Here is a 21,078-nt window from a genome sequence, read left to right as displayed (position 1 = left end):
CCTGTGTAATCAGAACATTATTCAACATCTCACTAGTGGGTACCCTGTGTAACAAACATTTATTCAACAATCTCACTCGAGTGCATACCCTGTGTAATCAGAACATTTATTCAACAATCTCACTCGAGTGGTACCCTTCGTAATCAGAGCATTTATTCAACAATCTCACTCGAGTGGTTACCCTTCGTAATCAGAACATTTATTCAACAATCTCACTCGAGTGGGTACCTTCGTAATCAGAACATTTATTCAACAATCTCACTTAAGTTGGTACCCTGTGTAATCAGAACATTTATTCAGCAATCTCACTCGAGTGGGTACAATTCGTAATCAGAACATTTATTCAACAATCTCACTCCAGTGGGTACCCTTGCATAATCAGAACATTTATTCAATGATCTCACTCGAGTGCATACCCTGTGTAATCAGAACATTTATTCAACAATCTCACTCGAGTGGGTACCCTTCGTAATCAGAACATTTATTCAACTATCTCACTCGAGTGGGTACCCTTCGTAATCAGAACATTTATTCAACAATCTCACTCGAGTGGGTACCCTGTGTAATCAGAACATTTATTCAACAATCTCACTCGAGTGGGTACCCTGTGTAATCAGAACATTTATTCAACAATCTCACTCGAGTGGGTACCCTTCGTAATCAGAACATTTATTCAACAATCTCACTCGAGTGGGTACCCTTCGTAATCAGAACATTTATTCAACAATCTCACTTGAGTGGGTACCCTTCGTAATCAGAACATTTATTCAACAATCTCACTCGAGTGGATACCCTGTGTAATCAGAACATTTATTCAACAATCTCACTTGAGTGGGTACCCTTCGTAATCAGAACATTTATTCAACAATCTCACTCGAGTGGGTACCCTTCGTAATCAGAACATTTATTCAACAATCTCACTTAAGTTGGTACCCTGTGTAATCAGAACATTTATTCGGCAATCTCACTCGAATGGGTACAATTCGTAATCAGAACATTTATTCAACAATCTCACTCGAGTGGGAACCTTGTGTAATCAGAACATTTATTCAATGATCTCACTTGAGTTGGTACCTTGCATAATCAGAACATTTATTCAACAATCTCACTCGAGTGCATACCCTGTGTAATCAGAACATTTATTCAACGATCTCACTGGAGTGGGGTAACCCTTCGTAATCAGATCATTTATTCAACAATCTCACTTGAGTGGCTACCGTGTGTAATCAGAACATTTATTCAATGATCTCACTTGAATTTGTATCTTGCTTAATCAGAACATTTATTCAACAATCTCACTCGAGTGCATACCCTGTGTGATCAGAACATTTATTCAACAATCTCACTCGAGTGGGTACCCTTCGTAATCAGAACATTTATTCAACAATCTCACTCGAGTGCATACCCTGTGTAATCAGAACATTTATTCAACAATCTCACTCGAGTGGGTACCCTTCGTAATCAGAACATTTATTCAACAATCTCACTCGAGTGGGTACCTTGTGTAATCAGAACATTTATTCAACAATCTCACTCGAGTGCATACCCCCTGTGTAATCAGAACATTTATTCAACAATATCACTCGAGTGGGTACCCTTCGTAATCAGAACATTTATTTAGCAATCTCACTTGAGTGGGTACCCTTCATAATCAGAACATTTATTCTACAATCTCAATCGAGTGGGTACCCTTCATAATCAGAACATTTATTCAACAATCTCACTTGAGTTGGTCCCTTGTGTAATCAGAACATTTATTTCACAATCTCATTCGAGTGAGTACCCTTCGTAATCAGAACATTTATTCAACAATCTCACTCGAGTGGGTACCCTGTGTAATCAGAACATTTATTCAACAATCTCACTCGAGTTGGTACCCTGTGTAATCAGAACATTTAATCAACAAACTCACTTGAGTGGGTACCCATCGTAATCAGAACATTTATTAAACAATGTCACTCGAGTGGGTACCCTGTGTAATCAGAACATTTATTCAACAATCTCACTTAAGTTGGTACCCTGTGTAATCAGAACATTTATTCAGCAATCTCACTCGAATGGGTACAATTCGTAATCAAAACATTTATTCAACAATCTCACTCGAGTGGGAACCTTATGTAATCAGAACATTTATTCAATGATCTCACTTGAGTTGGTACCTTGCATAATCAGAACATTTATTCAACAATCTCACTCGAGTGCATACCCTGTGTAATCAGAACATTTATTCAACAATCTCACTCGAGTGGGTACCCTGTGTAATCAGAACATTTATTCAATGATCTAACTTGAGTTTGTGCCCTGCATAAACAGAACATTTATTCAACAATCTCACTCGAGTGCATACCCTGTGTAATCAGAACATTTATTCAACGATCTCACACGAGTGGGTACCCTTCGTAATCAGAACACATTTATTCAACAATCTCACTCGAGTGCATACCCTGTGTAATCAGAACATTTATTCAACAATCTCACTCGAGTGGGTACCCTTCGTAATCAGAACATTTATTTAGCAATCTCACTTGAGTGGGTACCCTTCATAATCAGAACATTTATTCTACAATCTCAATCGAGTGGGTAACCTTCATAATCAGAACATTTATTCAACAATCTCACTTGAGTTGGTCCCTTATTTAATCAGAACATTTATTCAACAATCTCACTCGAGTGGGTACCCTTCATAATCAGAACATTTATTCAACAATCTCACTGGAGTGGGTACCCTTCGTAATCAGAACATTTATTCAACAATCTCACTCGAGTGGGTACCCTGTGTAATCAGAACATTTATTCAACAATCTCACTCGAGTGGGTACCCTTCGTAATCAGAACATTTATTCAACAATCTCACTCGAGTGGGTACCCTGTGTAATCAGAACATTTATTCAACAATCTCACTCGAGTGCATACCCTGTGTAATCAGAACATTTATTCAACAATCTCACTCGAGTGGGTACCCTTCGTAATCAGAACATTTATTCAACAATCTCACTCGAGTGGGTACCCTGTGTAATCAGAACATTTATTCAACAATCTCACTCGAGTGGGTACCCTTCATAATCAGAACATTTATTTATCGATCTCACTCGAGTTGGTACCTTGTGTTATCAGAACATTTATTCAATGATCTCACTCGAGTTGGTACCCTGTGTAATCAGAACATTTATTTATCGATCTCACTCGAGTGGGTACCCTTCATAATCAGAACATTTATTTATCGATCTCACTTGAGTGGGTACCCTTCGTAATCAGAACATTTATTCAACAATCTCATTCGAGTGCATACCCTGTGTAATCAGAACATTTATTCAACGATCTCACTCGAGTGGGTACCCTGTGTAATCAAAACATTTATTCAACAATCTCACTCAAGTGCATACCCTGTGTAATCAGAACATTTATTCAACGATCTCACTCGAGTTGGTACCCTTCGTAATCGGAGCATTTATTCAACAATCTCACTCGAGTGGTTACCCTTCGTAATCAGAACATTTATTCAACAATCTCACTCGAGTGGGTACCTTCGTAATCAGTACATTTATTCAACAATCTCACTTAAGTTGGTACCCTGTGTAATCAGAACATTCATTCAGCAATCTCACTCGAATGGGTACAATTCGTAATCAGAACATTTATTCAACAATCTCACTCGAGTGGGAACCTTGCATAATCAGAACATTTATTCAATGATCTCACTCGAGTGCATACCCTGTGTAATCAGAACATTTATTCAACAACCTCACTCGAGTGGGTACCCTTCGTAATCAGAACATTTATTCAACGATCTCACTCGAGTGGGAACCTTGCATAATCAGAACATTTATTCAATGATCTCACTTGAATTTGTACCTTGCATAATCAGAACATTTATTCAACAATCTCACTTGAGTGCATACCCTGTGTAATCAGAACATTTATTCAACGATCTCACTCGAGTGGGTACCCTTCATAATCAGAACATTTATTCAACAATCTCACTCGAGTGCATACCCTGTGTAATCAGAACATTTATTCAACAATCTCACTCTAGTGGGTACCCTTCGTAATCAGAACATTTATTTAGCAATCTCACTCGAGTGGGTACCTTGTGTAATCAGAACATTTATTCAACAATCTCACTCGAGTGGGTACCCTTCATAATCAGAACATTTATTCAACAATCTCACTTGAGTTGGTCCCTTGTTTAATCAGAACATTTATTCAACAATCTCATTCCAGTGGGTACCCTGTGTAGTCAGAACATTTATTCAACAATCTCACTCGAGTGCATACCCTGTGTAATCAGAACATTTATTCAACAATCTCACTGGAGTGGGTACCCTTCGTAATCAGAACATTTATTCAACAATCTCACTCGAGTGGGAACCTTATGTAATCAGAACATTTATTCAATGATCTCACTTGAGTTGGTACCTTTTATAATCAGAACATTTATTCAACGATCTCACTCGAGTGGGTACCCTGTGTAATCAGAACATTTATTCAATGATCTAACTTGAGTTTGTGCCCTGCATCAACAGAACATTTATTCAACAATCTCACTCGAGTGCATACCCTGTGTAATCAGAACATTTATTCAACGATCTCACTGGAGTGGGGTAACCCTTCGTAATCAGATCATTTATTCAACAATCTCACTTGAGTGGCTACCGTGTGTAATCAGAACATTTATTCAATGATCTCACTTGAATTTGTACCTTGCTTAATCAGAACATTTATTCAACAATCTCACTCGAGTGCATACCCTGTGTGATCAGAACATTTATTCAACGATCTCACTCGAGTGGGTACCCTTCATAATCAGACCATTTATTCAACAATCTCACTCGAGTGCATACCCCCTGTGTAATCAGAACATTTATTCAACAATCTCACTCTAGTGGGTACCCTTCGTAATCAGAACATTTATTTAGCAATCTCACTCGAGTGGGTACCTTGTGTAGTCAGAACATTTATTCAACAATCTCACTCGAGTGCATACCCTGTGTAATCAGAACATTTATTCAACAATCTCACTGGAGTGGGTACCCTTCGTAATCAGAACATTTATTTAGCAATCTCACTCGAGTGGGTACCTTGTGTAATCAGAACATTTATTCAACAATCTCACTCGAGTGGGTACCCTTCATAATCAGAACATTTATTCAACAATCTCACTTGAGTTGGTCCCTTGTTTAATCAGAACATTTATTCAACAATCTCATTCCAGTGGGTACCCTGTGTAATCAGAACATTTATTCAACAATCTCACTCGAGTGCATACCCTGTGTAATCAGAACATTTATTCAACAATCTCACTTGAGTGGGTACCCTTCGTAATCAGAACATTTATTCAACAATCTCACTTGAGTGGGTACCCTTCGTAATCAGAACATTTATTCAACAATCTCACTCGAGTGGGTACCCTTCGTAATCAGAACATTTATTCAACAATCTCACTCCAGTGGGTACCCTTCGTAATCAGAACATTTATTCAGCAATCTCACTCAAATGGGTACAATTCGTAATCAAAACATTTATTCAACAATCTCACTCGAGTGGGAACCTTATGTTATCAGAACATTTATTCAATGATCTCACTTGAGTTGGTACCTTGCATAATCAGAACATTTATTCAACAATCTCACTCGAGTGCATACCCTGTGTAATCAGAACATTTATTCAACGATCTCACTCGAGTGGGTACCCTGTGTAATCAGAACATTTATTCAATGATCTAACTTGAATTTGTGCCCTGCATAAACAGAACATTTATTCAACAATCTCACTCGAGTGCATACCCTGTGTAATCAGAACATTTATTCAACGATCTCACTCGAGTGGGTACCCTTCGTAATCAGAACATTTATTCAACAATCTCACTCGAGTGCATACCCTGTGTAATCAGAACATTTATTCAACAATCTCACTCGAGTGGGTACCCTTCGTAATCAGAACATTTATTCAACAATCTCACTCGAGTGGGTACCTTGTGTAATCAGAACATTTATTCAACAATCTCACTCGAGTGGGTACCCTTCATAATCAGAACATTTATTCAACAATCTCACTTGAGTTGGTCCCTTGTGTAATCAGAACATTTATTCAACAATCTCATTCGAGTGGGTACCCTGTGTAATCAGAACATTTATTCAACAATCTCACTGGAGTGGGTACCCTTCGTAATCAGAACATTTATTCAACAATCTCACTCGAGTGGGTACCCTGTGTAATCAGAACATTTATTCAACAATCTCACTCGAGTGGGTACCCTTCATAATCAGAACATTTATTCAACAATCTCACTCGAGTGGGTACCCTGTGTAATCAGAACATTTATTCAACAATCTCACTCGAGTGCATACCCTGTGTAATCAGAACATTTATTCAACAATCTCACTCGAGTGGGTACCCTTCGTAATCAGAACATTTATTCAACAATCTCACTCGAGTGGGTACCCTGTGTAATCAGAACATTTATTCAACAATCTCACTCGAGTGGGTACCCTTCATAATCAGAACATTTATTTATCGATCTCACTTGAGTTGGTACCTTGTGTTATCAGAACATTTATTCAATGATCTCACTCAAGTTGGCACCCTGTGTAATCAGAACATTTATTGATCGATCTCACTTGAGTGGGTACCCTTCATAATCAGAACATTTATTTATCGATCTCACTCGAGTGGGTACCCTTCGTAATCAGAACATTTATTCAACAATCTCACTTGAGTGCATACCCTGTGTAATCAGAACATTTATTCAACGATGTCACTCGAGTGGGTACCCTGTGTAATCAAAACATTTATTCAACAATCTCACTCGAGTGCATACCCTGTGTAATCAGAACATTTATTCAACGATCTCACTCGAGTTGGTACCCTTCGTAATCGGAGCATTTATTCAACAATCTCACTCGAGTGGTTACCCTTCGTAATCAGAACATTTATTCAACAATCTCACTCGAGTGGGTACCCTTCGTAATCAGTACATTTATTCAATAATCTCACTTAAGTTGGTACCCTGTGTAATCAGAACATTTATTCAGCAATCTCACTCGAATGGGTACAATTCGTAATCAGAACATTTATTCAACAATCTCACTCGAGTGGGAACCTTGCATAATCAGAACATTTATTCAATGATCTCACTCGAGTGCATACCCTGTGTAATCAGAACATTTATTCAACAACCTCACTCGAGTGGGAACCTTGCATAATCAGAACATTTATTCAATGATCTCACTTGAATTTGTACCTTGCATAATCAGAACATTTATTCAACAATCTCACTCGAGTGCATACCCTGTGTAATCAGAACATTTATTCAACGATCTCACTCGAGTGGGTACCCTTCATAATCAGAACATTTATTCAACAATCTCACTCGAGTGCATACCCTGTGTAATCAGAACATTTATTCAACAATCTCACTCTAGTGGGTACCCTTCGTAATCAGAACATTTATTTAGCAATCTCACTCGAGTGGGTACCTTGTGTAATCAGAACATTTATTCAACAATCTCACTCGAGTGGGTACCCTTCATAATCAGAACATTTATTCAACAATCTCACTTGAGTTGGTCCCTTGTTTAATCAGAACATTTATTCAACAATCTCATTCCAGTGGGTACCCTGTGTAGTCAGAACATTTATTCAACAATCTCACTCGAGTGCATACCCTGTGTAATCAGAACATTTATTCAACAATCTCACTGGAGTGGGTACCCTTCGTAATCAGAACATTTATTCAACAATCTCACTCGAGTGGGAACCTTATGTAATCAGAACATTTATTCAATGATCTCACTTGAGTTGGTACCTTTTATAATCAGAACATTTATTCAACGATCTCACTCGAGTGGGTACCCTGTGTAATCAGAACATTTATTCAATGATCTAACTTGAGTTTGTGCCCTGCATCAACAGAACATTTATTCAACAATCTCACTCGAGTGCATACCCTGTGTAATCAGAACATTTATTCAACGATCTCACTGGAGTGGGGTAACCCTTCGTAATCAGATCATTTATTCAACAATCTCACTTGAGTGGCTACCGTGTGTAATCAGAACATTTATTCAATGATCTCACTTGAATTTGTACCTTGCTTAATCAGAACATTTATTCAACAATCTCACTCGAGTGCATACCCTGTGTGATCAGAACATTTATTCAACGATCTCACTCGAGTGGGTACCCTTCATAATCAGAACATTTATTCAACAATCTCACTCGAGTGCATACCCTGTGTAATCAGAACATTTATTCAACAATCTCACTCTAGTGGGTACCCTTCGTAATCAGAACATTTATTTAGCAATCTCACTCGAGTGGGTACCTTGTGTAGTCAGAACATTTATTCAACAATCTCACTCGAGTGCATACCCTGTGTAATCAGAACATTTATTCAACAATCTCACTGGAGTGGGTACCCTTCGTAATCAGAACATTTATTTAGCAATCTCACTCGAGTGGGTACCTTGTGTAATCAGAACATTTATTCAACAATCTCACTCGAGTGGGTACCCTTCATAATCAGAACATTTATTCAACAATCTCACTTGAGTTGGTCCCTTGTTTAATCAGAACATTTATTCAACAATCTCATTCCAGTGGGTACCCTGTGTAGTCAGAACATTTATTCAACAATCTCACTCGAGTGCATACCCTGTGTAATCAGAACATTTATTCAACAATCTCACTGGAGTGGGTACCCTTCGTAATCAGAACATTTATTCAACAATCTCACTTGAGTGGGTACCCTTCGTGATCAGAACATTTATTCAACAATCTCACTCGAGTGGGTACCCTTCGTAATCAGTACATTTATTCAACAATCTCACTTAAGTTGGTACCCTGTGTAATCAGAACATTTATTCAGCAATCTCACTCAAATGGGTACAATTCGTAATCAAAACATTTATTCAACAATCTCACTCGAGTGGGAACCTTATGTTATCAGAACATTTATTCAATGATCTCACTTGAGTTGGTACCTTGCATAATCAGAACATTTATTCAACAATCTCACTCGAGTGCATACCCTGTGTAATCAGAACATTTATTCAACGATCTCACTCGAGTGGGTACCCTGTGTAATCAGAACATTTATTCAATGATCTAACTTGAATTTGTGCCCTGCATAAACAGAACATTTATTCAACAATCTCACTCGAGTGCATACCCTGTGTAATCAGAACATTTATTCAACGATCTCACACGAGTGGGTACCCTTCGTAATCAGAACATTTATTCAACAATCTCACTCGAGTGCATACCCTGTGTAATCAGAACATTTATTCAACAATCTCACTCGAGTGGGTACCCTTCGTAATCAGAACATTTATTTAGCAATCTCACTCGAGTGGGTATCTTGTGTAATCAGAACATTTATTCAACAATCTCACTCGAGTGGGTAACCTTCATAATCAGAACATTTATTCAACAATCTCACTTGAGTTGGTCCCTTATTTAATCAGAACATTTATTCAACAATCTCATTCGAGTGGGTACCCTGTGTAGTCAGAACATTTATTCAACAATCTCACTGGAGTGGGTACCCTTCGTAATCAGAACATTTATTCAACAATCTCACTCGAGTGGGTACCCTGTGTAATCAGAACATTTATTCAACAATCTCACTCGAGTGGGTACCCTTCATAATCAGAACATTTATTCAACAATCTCATTCGAGTGGGTACCCTGTGTAGTCAGAACATTTATTCAACAATCTCACTCGAGTGCATACCCTGTGTAATCAGAACATTTATTCAACAATCTCACTGGAGTGGGTACCCTTCGTAATCAGAACATTTATTCAACAATCTCACTCGAGTGGGTACCCTGTGTAATCAGAACATTTATTCAACAATCTCACTCGAGTGGGTACCCTTCATAATCAGAACATTTATTTATCGATCTCACTTGAGTTGGTACCTTGTGTTATCAGAACATTTATTCAATGATCTCACTCAAGTTGGCACCCTGTGTAATCAGAACATTTATTGATCGATCTCACTTGAGTGGGTACCCTTCATAATCAGAACATTTATTTATCGATCTCACTCGAGTGGGTACCCTTCGTAATCAGAACATTTATTCAACAATCTCACTTGAGTGCATACCCTGTGTAATCAGAACATTTATTCAACGATGTCACTCGAGTGGGTACCCTGTGTAATCAAAACATTTATTCAACAATCTCACTCGAGTGCATACCCTGTGTAATCAGAACATTTATTCAACGATCTCACTCGAGTTGGTACCCTTCGTAATCGGAGCATTTATTCAACAATCTCACTCGAGTGGTTACCCTTCGTAATCAGAACATTTATTCAACAATCTCACTCGAGTGGGTACCCTTCGTAATCAGTACATTTATTCAATAATCTCACTTAAGTTGGTACCCTGTGTAATCAGAACATTTATTCAGCAATCTCACTCGAATGGGTACAATTCGTAATCAGAACATTTATTCAACAATCTCACTCGAGTGGGAACCTTGCATAATCAGAACATTTATTCAATGATCTCACTCGAGTGCATACCCTGTGTAATCAGAACATTTATTCAACAACCTCACTCGAGTGGGAACCTTGCATAATCAGAACATTTATTCAATGATCTCACTTGAATTTGTACCTTGCATAATCAGAACATTTATTCAACAATCTCACTCGAGTGCATACCCTGTGTAATCAGAACATTTATTCAACGATCTCACTCGAGTGGGTACCCTTCATAATCAGAACATTTATTCAACAATCTCACTCGAGTGCATACCCTGTGTAATCAGAACATTTATTCAACAATCTCACTCTAGTGGGTACCCTTCGTAATCAGAACATTTATTTAGCAATCTCACTCGAGTGGGTACCTTGTGTAATCAGAACATTTATTCAACAATCTCACTCGAGTGGGTACCCTTCATAATCAGAACATTTATTCAACAATCTCACTTGAGTTGGTCCCTTGTTTAATCAGAACATTTATTCAACAATCTCATTCGAGTGGGTACCCTGTGTAGTCAGAACATTTATTCAACAATCTCACTCGAGTGCATACCCTGTGTAATCAGAACATTTATTCAACAATCTCACTGGAGTGGGTACCCTTCGTAATCAGAACATTTATTCAACAATCTCACTCGAGTGGGAACCTTATGTAATCAGAACATTTATTCAATGATCTCACTTGAGTTGGTACCTTTTATAATCAGAACATTTATTCAACGATCTCACTCGAGTGGGTACCCTGTGTAATCAGAACATTTATTCAATGATCTAACTTGAGTTTGTGCCCTGCATCAACAGAACATTTATTCAACAATCTCACTCGAGTGCATACCCTGTGTAATCAGAACATTTATTCAACGATCTCACTCGAGTGGGTACCCTTCGTAATCAGAACATTTATTCAACAATCTCACTCGAGTGCATACCCTGTGTAATCAGAACATTTATTCAACAATCTCACTCGAGTGGGTACCCTTCGTAATCAGAACATTTATTTAGCAATCTCACTCGAGTGGGTATCTTGTGTAATCAGAACATTTATTTATCGATCTCACTGGAGTGGGTACCCTTCATCATCAGAACATTTATTCAACAATCTCACTCGAGTGGGTACCCTTTGTAATCAGAACATTTATTCAACAATCTCACTCGAGTGGGTACCCTGTGTAATCAGAACATTTATTCAACAATCTCACTTGAGTTGGTACCTTGTGTTATCAGAACATTTATTCAATGATCTCACTCAAGTTGGCACCCTGTGTAATCAGAACATTTATTGATCGATCTCACTCGAGTGGGTACCCTTCATAATCAGAACATTTATTCAACAATCTCACTTGAGTGTATACCCTGTGTAATCAGAACATTTATTCAACGATCTCACTCGAGTGGGTACCCTGTGTAATCAAAACATTTATTCAACAATCTCACTCGAGTGCATACCCTGTGTAATCAGAACATTTATTCAACAATCTCACTGGAGTGGGTACCCTTCGTAATCAGAACATTTATTCAACAATCTCACTCGAGTGGGTACCCTGTGTAATCAGAACATTTATTCAACAATCTCACTCGAGTGGGTACCCTTCGTAATCAGAACATTTATTCAACAATCTCACTCGAGTGGGTACCCTGTGTAATCAGAACATTTATTCAACAATCTCACTCGAGTGCATACCCTGTGTAATCAGAACATTTATTCAACAATCTCACTGGAGTGGGTACCCTTCGTAATCAGAACATTTATTCAACAATCTCACTCGAGTGGGTACCCTGTGTAATCAGAACATTTATTCAACAATCTCACTCGAGTGGGTACCCTTCATAATCAGAACATTTATTTATCGATCTCACTCGAGTGGGTACCCTTCATAATCAGAACATTTATTCAACAATCTCACTCGAGTGGGTACCCTGTGTAATCAGAACATTTATTCAACAATCTCACTTGAGTTGGTACCTTGTGTTATCAGAACATTTATTCAATGATCTCACTCGAGTTGGTACCCTGTGTAATCAGAACATTTATTTATCGATCTCACTCGAGTGGGTACCCTTCATAATCAGAACATTTATTTATCGATCTCACTCGAGTGGGTACCCTTCGTAATCAGAACATTTATTCAACAATCTCACTCGAGTGGGTACCCTGTGTAATCAGAACATTTATTCAACGATCTCACTCGAGTGGGTACCCTGTGTAATCAGAACATTTATTCAACAATCTCACTCGAGTGCATACCCTGTGTAATCAGAACATTTATTCAACGATCTCACTCGAGTTGGTACCCTTCGTAATCGGAGCATTTATTCAACAATCTCACTCGAGTGGTTACCCTTCGTAATCAGAACATTTATTCAACAATCTCACTCGAGTGGGTACCCTTCGTAATCAGTACATTTATTCAATAATCTCACTTAAGTTGGTACCCTGTGTAATCAGAACATTTATTCAGCAATCTCACTCGAATGGGTACAATTCGTAATCAGAACATTTATTCAACAATCTCACTCGAGTGGGAACCTTGCATAATCAGAACATTTATTCAATGATCTCACTCGAGTGCATACCCTGTGTAATCAGAACATTTATTCAACAATCTCACTCGAGTGGGTACCCTTCGTAATCAGAACATTTATTCAACGATCTCACTCGAGTGGGAACCCTGCATAATCAGAACATTTATTCAATGATCTCACTCGAGTGCATACCCTGTGTAATCAGAACATTTATTCAACAATCTCACTCGAGTGGGTACCCTTCGTAATCAGAACATTTATTCAACGATCTCACTCGAGTGGGAACCTTGCATAATCAGAACATTTATTCAACAATCTCACTCGAGTGGGTACCCTGTGTAATCAGAACATTTATTCAACAATCTCACTCGAGTGCATACCCTGTGTAATCAGAAAATTTATTCAACAATCTCACTCGAGTGGGAACCTTGAATAATCAGAACATTTATTCAATGATCTCACTTGAGTTGGTTCCTGTGTAATCAGAACATTTATTGATCGATCTCACTCGAGTGGGTACCCTTCATAATCAGAACATTTATTCAACAATCTCACTTGAGTGCATACCCTGTGTAATCAGAACATTTATTCAACGATCTCACTCGAGTGGGTACCCTGTGTAATCAAAACATTTATTCAACAATCTCACTCGAGTGCATACCCTCTGTAATCAGAACATTTATTCAACAATCTCACCCGAGTTGGTACCCTTCGTAATCGGAGCATTTATTCAACAATCTCACTCGAGTGGTTACCCTTCGTAATCAGAACATTTTTTCAACAATCTCACTCGAGTGGGTACCCTTCGTAATCAGTACATTTATTCAATAATCTCACTTAAGTTGGTACCCTGTGTAATCAGAACATTTATTCAGCAATCTCTCGAATGGGTACAATTCGTAATCAGAACATTTGTTCAACAATCTCACTCGAGTGGGAACCTTGCATAATCAGAAGATTTATTCAATGATCTCACTCGAGTGCATACCCTGTGTAATCAGAACATTTATTCAACAATCTCACTCGAGTGGGTACCCTTCGTAATCAGAACATTTATTTAACGATCTCACTCGAGTGGGAACCTTGCATAATCAGAACATTTATTCAATGATCTCACTCGAGTGCATACCCTGTGTAATCAGAACATTTATTCAACAATCTCACTCGAGTGGGTACCCTTCGTAATCAGAACATTTATTCAACAATCTCACTCGAGTGGGAACCTTGCATAATCAGAACATTTATTCAACAATCTCACTCGAGTGGGTACCCTGTGTAATCAGAACATTTATTCAACAATCTCACTCGAGTGCATACCCTGTGTAATCAGAAAATTTATTCAACAATCTCACTCGAGTGGGAACCTTGCATAATCAGAACATTTATTCAATGATCTCACTTGAGTGCATACCCCGTGTAATCATAACATTTATTCAACAATCTCACTCGAGTGGGAACCTTGCATAATCAGAACATTTATTCAATGATTTCACTCGAGTGGGAACCTTGCATAATCAGAACATTTATTCAATGATCTCACTTGAGTGCATACCCCGTGTAATCATAACATTTATTCAACAATCTCACTCGAGTGGGAACCTTGCATAATCAGAACATTTATTCAATGATTTCACTCGAGTGGGAACCTTGCATAATCAGAACATTTATTCAATGATCTCACTCGAGTGGGTACCCTGTGTAATCAGAACATTTATTCAATGATCTCACTCGAGTGGGTACCCTTCGTAATCAGAACATTTATTCTCGATTCAGTAGATTAGGAGTCCTGGTCATAAACTTATTTTTGAACATTCAATATGTAAAATTTCCTCTTTAAAATATGAACCTTTACTATAAATAAAGATTCTTAAACTGCCATGACTTTAATTGACCTTGACATGGTATACCTTACATGATGAAGTTTACTTGTTAAAATTAATACACTTTTGTGTCAGGCCCCTAGACCTATAAACTATGTTATACTCATATTGACATTAAAAAAAATGCTTTTATGCCATGAATATTTACTACTGATATCCTTTTTTGCCATGACACCTATATTATATGAACTTTGATCCCCCATGCACCTTTGAAAATGACTGGTGACCTATTATAAGAACTATCATATTGTTAACTATCTTGACCTATGCTGACCATTGATCCATTGACCGTTATATTTCTTACCTGCCAGTAATAGATGATGTGCTTTTCCCCACCTGAGTGGTAAGTGTAATGTATTACATAGCTGTCACCTCCAAAAAACTCGCCCATGAATTTCTTTAGTTGAGGTACAAGGTTTTCATGTTCTACACGCCAAATCTGTGAAAAATTACACAACAAAAACAACTGAAACATAAATCTTACCAATGAACATATACTTGCTAACTTAAAATAGCTGTCGTGACATATTCTTCCAAAACCCCGAGTGACTTGTCCTCCTCATCTACGTCCTTGGTCCAATTGAAAGTAATTATTTCTAAATGTGACAATACTTTAACATATATCACTAGACTATATGAAATGTGACCTGGATTGCTTCCATTGGTGCTGCCTGGGAATAAATCGGTTTACAACACAGATTTGTCTGTGAGGATTGTCTTCTTATATCTATAGGGGTAACTTTCATCTATAGGGGTAACTTTCATCTATAGGGGTAACCATCGTCTATATGGATAACTTTCATCTATAGAAACAACTTTGGTTAACTTTCATCTATAGGGGTAACCATCGTCTATATGGATAACTTTCATCTATAGAAACAACTTTCATCTATAGGGGCAACCATCATATCTATAGGGGCAATTTTCATCCATAGGGATAACCTTTTATCTATATGGATAACTTTCATCTATAGAGACAACCTATATCTATAGGGGCAACCATCATATCTATAGGGGCAACTTTCATCCATAGGGGTAACCTTCGTCTATATGGATAACTTTCATCTATAGAAACAACCATCATCTATAGGGGCAACCATCATATTTATAGGGTAACCTTCATCAATAGGGGGTAACTTTCATCTATAGAGACAACCTTCATCTATAGGGGCAACCATCATCTCTACAGGGGCAACTTTCATCCATAGGAGTAGCCTTCATCTATATGGATAACTTTCATCTATAGAGACAACCTTCATCTATAGGGGCAACCATCATATTTATAGGGGTAACTTTCATCCATAGGGGTAACCTTCATCAATGGGGGTAACAGTCATCTATAGGGGTAACTTTCATCTATAGGGGCAACATTAAGTAGTAACCCTTATCTATAGGGGCAACTTTCATCTATAGTGGACAACCTTCATCTAAAGGGGGCAAACTTCATCTATAGGGGGCAACCTTCATCTATATTCGGCAACCTTCATCTAGACAACCTTCATCTATAGGGCAGCAACTTTCATCTATAAAGGACAACCAACCTTCATCTGTAGGGACAACTTTACTGTGTAGGGGGCAACCTTCACCTGTAGGGACAACCTTCATCTGTAGTGCAGCCTTCATCTATAGGGGCAACCTTCATCTATAGGGTCAACCTTCATCTATAGGGGCAACCTTTATCTGTAGGGCAGTCTTCAGGTATAGGGGCAACATTCACCTGTAGGGGCAACCTTCATCAGTAGGGCAACCTTCAGGTATAGGGGCAACCTTCATCTATAGGGGCAACCTTCATCTATAGGGGCAACCTTCATCTATAGGGGCAACCTTCATCTGCAGGGGGCAACCTACATTTATAGGGGCAACCTCCACCTGTAGAGGCAACCTTCTTCAGTAGGGCAACCTTCAGGTATAGGGGCAACCTTCATCTATAGGGACAACCTTCACCTGTAGGGGCAAGCTTCATCTGTAGGGCAGTCTTCAGGTATAGGGGCAACATTCACCTGTAGGGGCAACCTTCATCAGTAGGGCAACCTTCAGGTATAGGGGCAACCTTCATCTATAGGGGCAACCTTCATCTATAGGGGCAACCTTTATCTGCAGGGGGCAACCTACATTTATAGGGGCAACCTCCACCTGTAGAGGCAACCTTCTTCAGTAGGGCAACCTTCAGGTATAGGGGCAACCTTCATCTATAGGGGCAACCTTCACCTGTAGGGGCAAGCTTCATCTGTAGAGCAACCTTCAGGTATAGGGGCAACCTTCACCTGTAGGGGCAACCTTCATCTATAGGGGCAACCTTTATTTATAGGGGCAACCTTCATTTATAGGGGCAACCTTCATCTGTAGGACAGCCTTCAGGTATAGGGGCAACATTCACCTGTAGGGGCAACCTTCATCAGTAGGGCAACCTTCAGGTATAGGGGTAACCTTCATCTATAGGGACAACCTTCACCTGTTGAGGCGACCTTCATCTATAGGGGCAACCCTCACCTGTAGAGGCAACCTTCATCAGTAGAGTAACCTTCAGGTATAGGGGCAACCTTCATCTATAGGGGCAACCTTCATCTATAGGAGGCAACCTTCATCTATTGGGGGTAACTTTCATATGTAGAGGGCAACCTTGATATATTGGAGAACCTTCATCTGTAGGGTGCAAGCTTCATGTATAAGGGGCAACCTTCATCTATAGTAGATAACTTTCATCTATAGGGTGCAACCTTCATCTATAGGGGCAACCTTCATCTATAGGGGGCAACCTACATCTGCAACCTACATCTATAGGGGGACAACCTTTATGTGTAGGGACAACCTTCATCCATAGGGGACAACCTTCATGTGTAGAGACAACCTTTATCTATAGGGGGAACCCTCACCTGTAGGGGCAACCTTCATTTGTAGAGCAACCTTCAGGTATAGCGGCAACCTTCATCTATAGGGCAACCTTCACCTTTAGGGGCAACCTTCATATATAGGGCAACTTTCAGGTATAGGGGCAACCTTCATCTAGAGGGGCAACCTTCATCTGTAGGGGGCAATTTTCACCTATAGGGGCAACCTTCATGTGTAGGGGCAACCTTTATCAGTAGGGTAACCTTCAGGTATAGGGGCAACCTTCATCTATAGGGGCAACCTTCATCTGCTGGGGGCAACCTTCATCTATAGGGACAATCTTCATCTATAGGAGGCAACCTTCATCTATTGGGGGTAATTTTCATATGTAGAGGGCAACCTTGATCTATAGGGGAACCTTCATCTATAGGGTGCAACCTTCATCTATAGGGGCAACCTTCATCTATAGGGGGCAACCTACTCTATAGGGGGACAACCTTCATGTGTAGGGACAACCTTCATCTATAAGGTACAACCTTCATCTACAGGAAGCAACATTCAACCTTCATCTCTAATTGGAAACCTTCATGTGTAGGGACAGCCTTCATCTATAGGGGCAACCTTCACCTGTAGGGGCAACCTTCAGGTATAGGGGCAACCTTCATCTAGTGGGGGACAACCTTCATCCATAGGGGGCAACCTTCATGTGTAGAGACAACCTTTATCTATAGGGGGCAACCCTCACCTGTAGGAGCAACCTTCATTTGTACAGCAACCTTCAGGTATAGGGGCAACCTTCATCTATAGGGCAACCTTCACCTGTAGGGGCAACCTTCATCTGTAGGGCAACTTTCAGGTAAAGGGGCAACCTTCATCTAGAGGGGTAACTTTCATATGTAGAGGGCAATCTTCATCTGTAGGGACAACCTTCATCTATTGGGGTAACTTTCATATGTAGGGGGCAATCTTCATCTATTTGGGGTAACTTTCATATGAGGGGGGATCTTCATCTGTACAGGACAACCTTCATCTTTAGGGGGCAAACTTCATCTATAGGGGGCAACCTTCAACTATAGGGACAACCTCCATCTATAGGTGCAACCTCCATCTATTGGGGCAACCTTCATCTATAGAGGAAACCTTCATCTGTAGGGGCAACCTTCATCTATAAGGGACAACCATCTTCATATAGAGGCAACCTTCAAAGGGGGCAAACTTCATCTATAGGGAGCCGATCTTCATAGATAAATCTGTAACTTTTGTAAACTGTAGATGAAGACGGCCCCTTACAGATGAAGACAGCCGCTTATAGATAAAGACGGCCCCCTGCAGATGAAGATAGTCCCTTACAGATGAAGATAGCCCCTTACAGATGAAGATAGCCCCTTACAGATCGATGAAGACAGCCCCTTACAGATGAAGATAGCCCCTTACAGATGAAGATAGCCCCTTATAGATGAAGATAGCCCCTTATAGATAAAGACGGCCCCCTGCAAATGAAGATAGTCCCTTACAGATGAAGATAGCCCCTTAAAGATGAAGATAGCCCCTTACAGATGAAGATAGCCCCTTACAGATCGATGAAGACAGCCCCTTACAGATGAAGATAGCCCCTTACAGATGAAGATAGCCCCTTATAGATAAAGACGGCCCCCTGCAGATGAAGATAGTCCCTTCCAGATGAAGATAGCCCCTTAAAGATGAAGATAGCCCCCTACAGATGAAGACAGACAATTACAGATGAAGATAACCCCCTACAGTATTAGTTATATAGTCATTTACTGACCCCTTTAAAGGCATAGAGGGTCAATAAGATTTATAGGGGGCGACGGCATAGCCTCCCATACTTCTTACTGACCCTCTATGCCTTTATAGGGGTCAGTTACTGACTATATACAGTAAAACCTCTATAACTCAAACAGCAGGGGACCACATCAATAGTTCGAGGAATACAGGGTATACGAGGTTGGTCACGATCGATCATCGACAGTCAAAATGTCCAGTCTCAAAATACATATGTATGACAAACAATATAATGCATGTCAATGAAATTTTAATTACCGTAACTTTTAGCATTTTGGATTTTTTATGAAAGTGTTTTTGATAGCAATAGCAAGTTGAAAAAATAAGTATTACATAAAATGAGCCTTTGAAAATGCTAGCGAGAAAGTATATCAAATGTCATTTACAGCAGAGTAACTGATCGTCATCTAGGTCAAGGTAAAAGGTAATATATTGGTAAAAGCAGTCAAGAAAGGGTACAATTTCTTTGATTTAATTATCACAAATCATTTAAAACATTTACAAAATAGGTATTAACAATAAATTTATTAACTAGCATAGTTACGCAAAAACACATAATAAACGATACCAATGTCTACCTTATAAAAGCGTTAGGTTACATGTGTTCACGAGGAAAGTTACGAAATAAAATATACGGGAAAAGATACGCGAACACACCACTGAATTCACCCCAAGCACCCCTATAGATTGACCACAGCCACTTAGGGGGGACCATAGCCCCTATAGGCTGACCACAGCCCCCTATAAATGACCACAGCCCCCTATAAATGACCACAGCCCCCTATAAATGACCACAGCTCCCCCTATAAATGACCACAGCCCCCTATACATGACCACAGCAATCTATAGATGACCATAGCCCCTTATGAATGACCATAGCCCCCTTTACATGACCACAGCCCCTATAGATGACCACAGCCCCCTATAAATGACCACAATCCCCTTTAGATGACCACAGACCTCTATATATGATGAACAGCCCCCTATACATGACCACAGCCCTCTATAAATGACCACAGCCCCCTTTAAATGACCACAGCCCCCTATAGATGACCACAGCCCCCTATAAATGACCACAGCCCCCTATATATGACCACGGCCCTCTATAGATGATGACCATAGGCCCTTATGAATGACCACAGCCCCCTTTAGATGACCACAGCCCCTAATGAATCACCACAGCCCCTATAGATAACCATAGCCCCCTATAAATGACCACAGTCCCCTTTAGATGGCCACAGCCCTCTATAGATGACCACAGCCCCCCTATACCTGACCATAGCCCTCTATAGATGACCATAGCCCCTTATGAATGACCAAAGCAACCTTTAGATGACCACAGCCCCTAATGAATGACAACAGCCCCTATAGATGACCACAACCCCCTATAAATGACAGCCCCATTATAAATGACGACAGCCCCCTTTAGATGACCACAGCCCTCTATAGATAACCACAGCCCCCTATTATTGCCAGCCCCCTAATATAAATGACACACAGCCCCCTATAGATGACCACAGCCCCCTATACCTGACCACAGCCCTCTA

General features: G+C 39.7%; 1 protein-coding gene across 1 annotated transcript in view; it reads right to left on the bottom strand.

Moving 5' to 3' along the window:
- The window catches only part of LOC138310421 (villin-1-like), a 183,597-nt gene that overhangs the window by 52,389 nt on the left and 110,130 nt on the right, over positions 1–21,078 (bottom strand). The window contains 2 exon segments of the mRNA XM_069251637.1: positions 10,137–10,157; positions 15,204–15,338. Of these exon segments, the coding sequence (XP_069107738.1) occupies positions 10,137–10,157; positions 15,204–15,338 (156 nt within the window).

This window comes from Argopecten irradians, chromosome 16 (genome assembly GCF_041381155.1).
Source record: "Argopecten irradians isolate NY chromosome 16, Ai_NY, whole genome shotgun sequence".
NCBI classification, from domain to species: domain Eukaryota; kingdom Metazoa; phylum Mollusca; class Bivalvia; order Pectinida; family Pectinidae; genus Argopecten; species Argopecten irradians.
The sequence above is the reverse complement of the archived record's forward strand: the minus strand, read 5'-3'. Positions and strand labels throughout refer to the sequence as shown.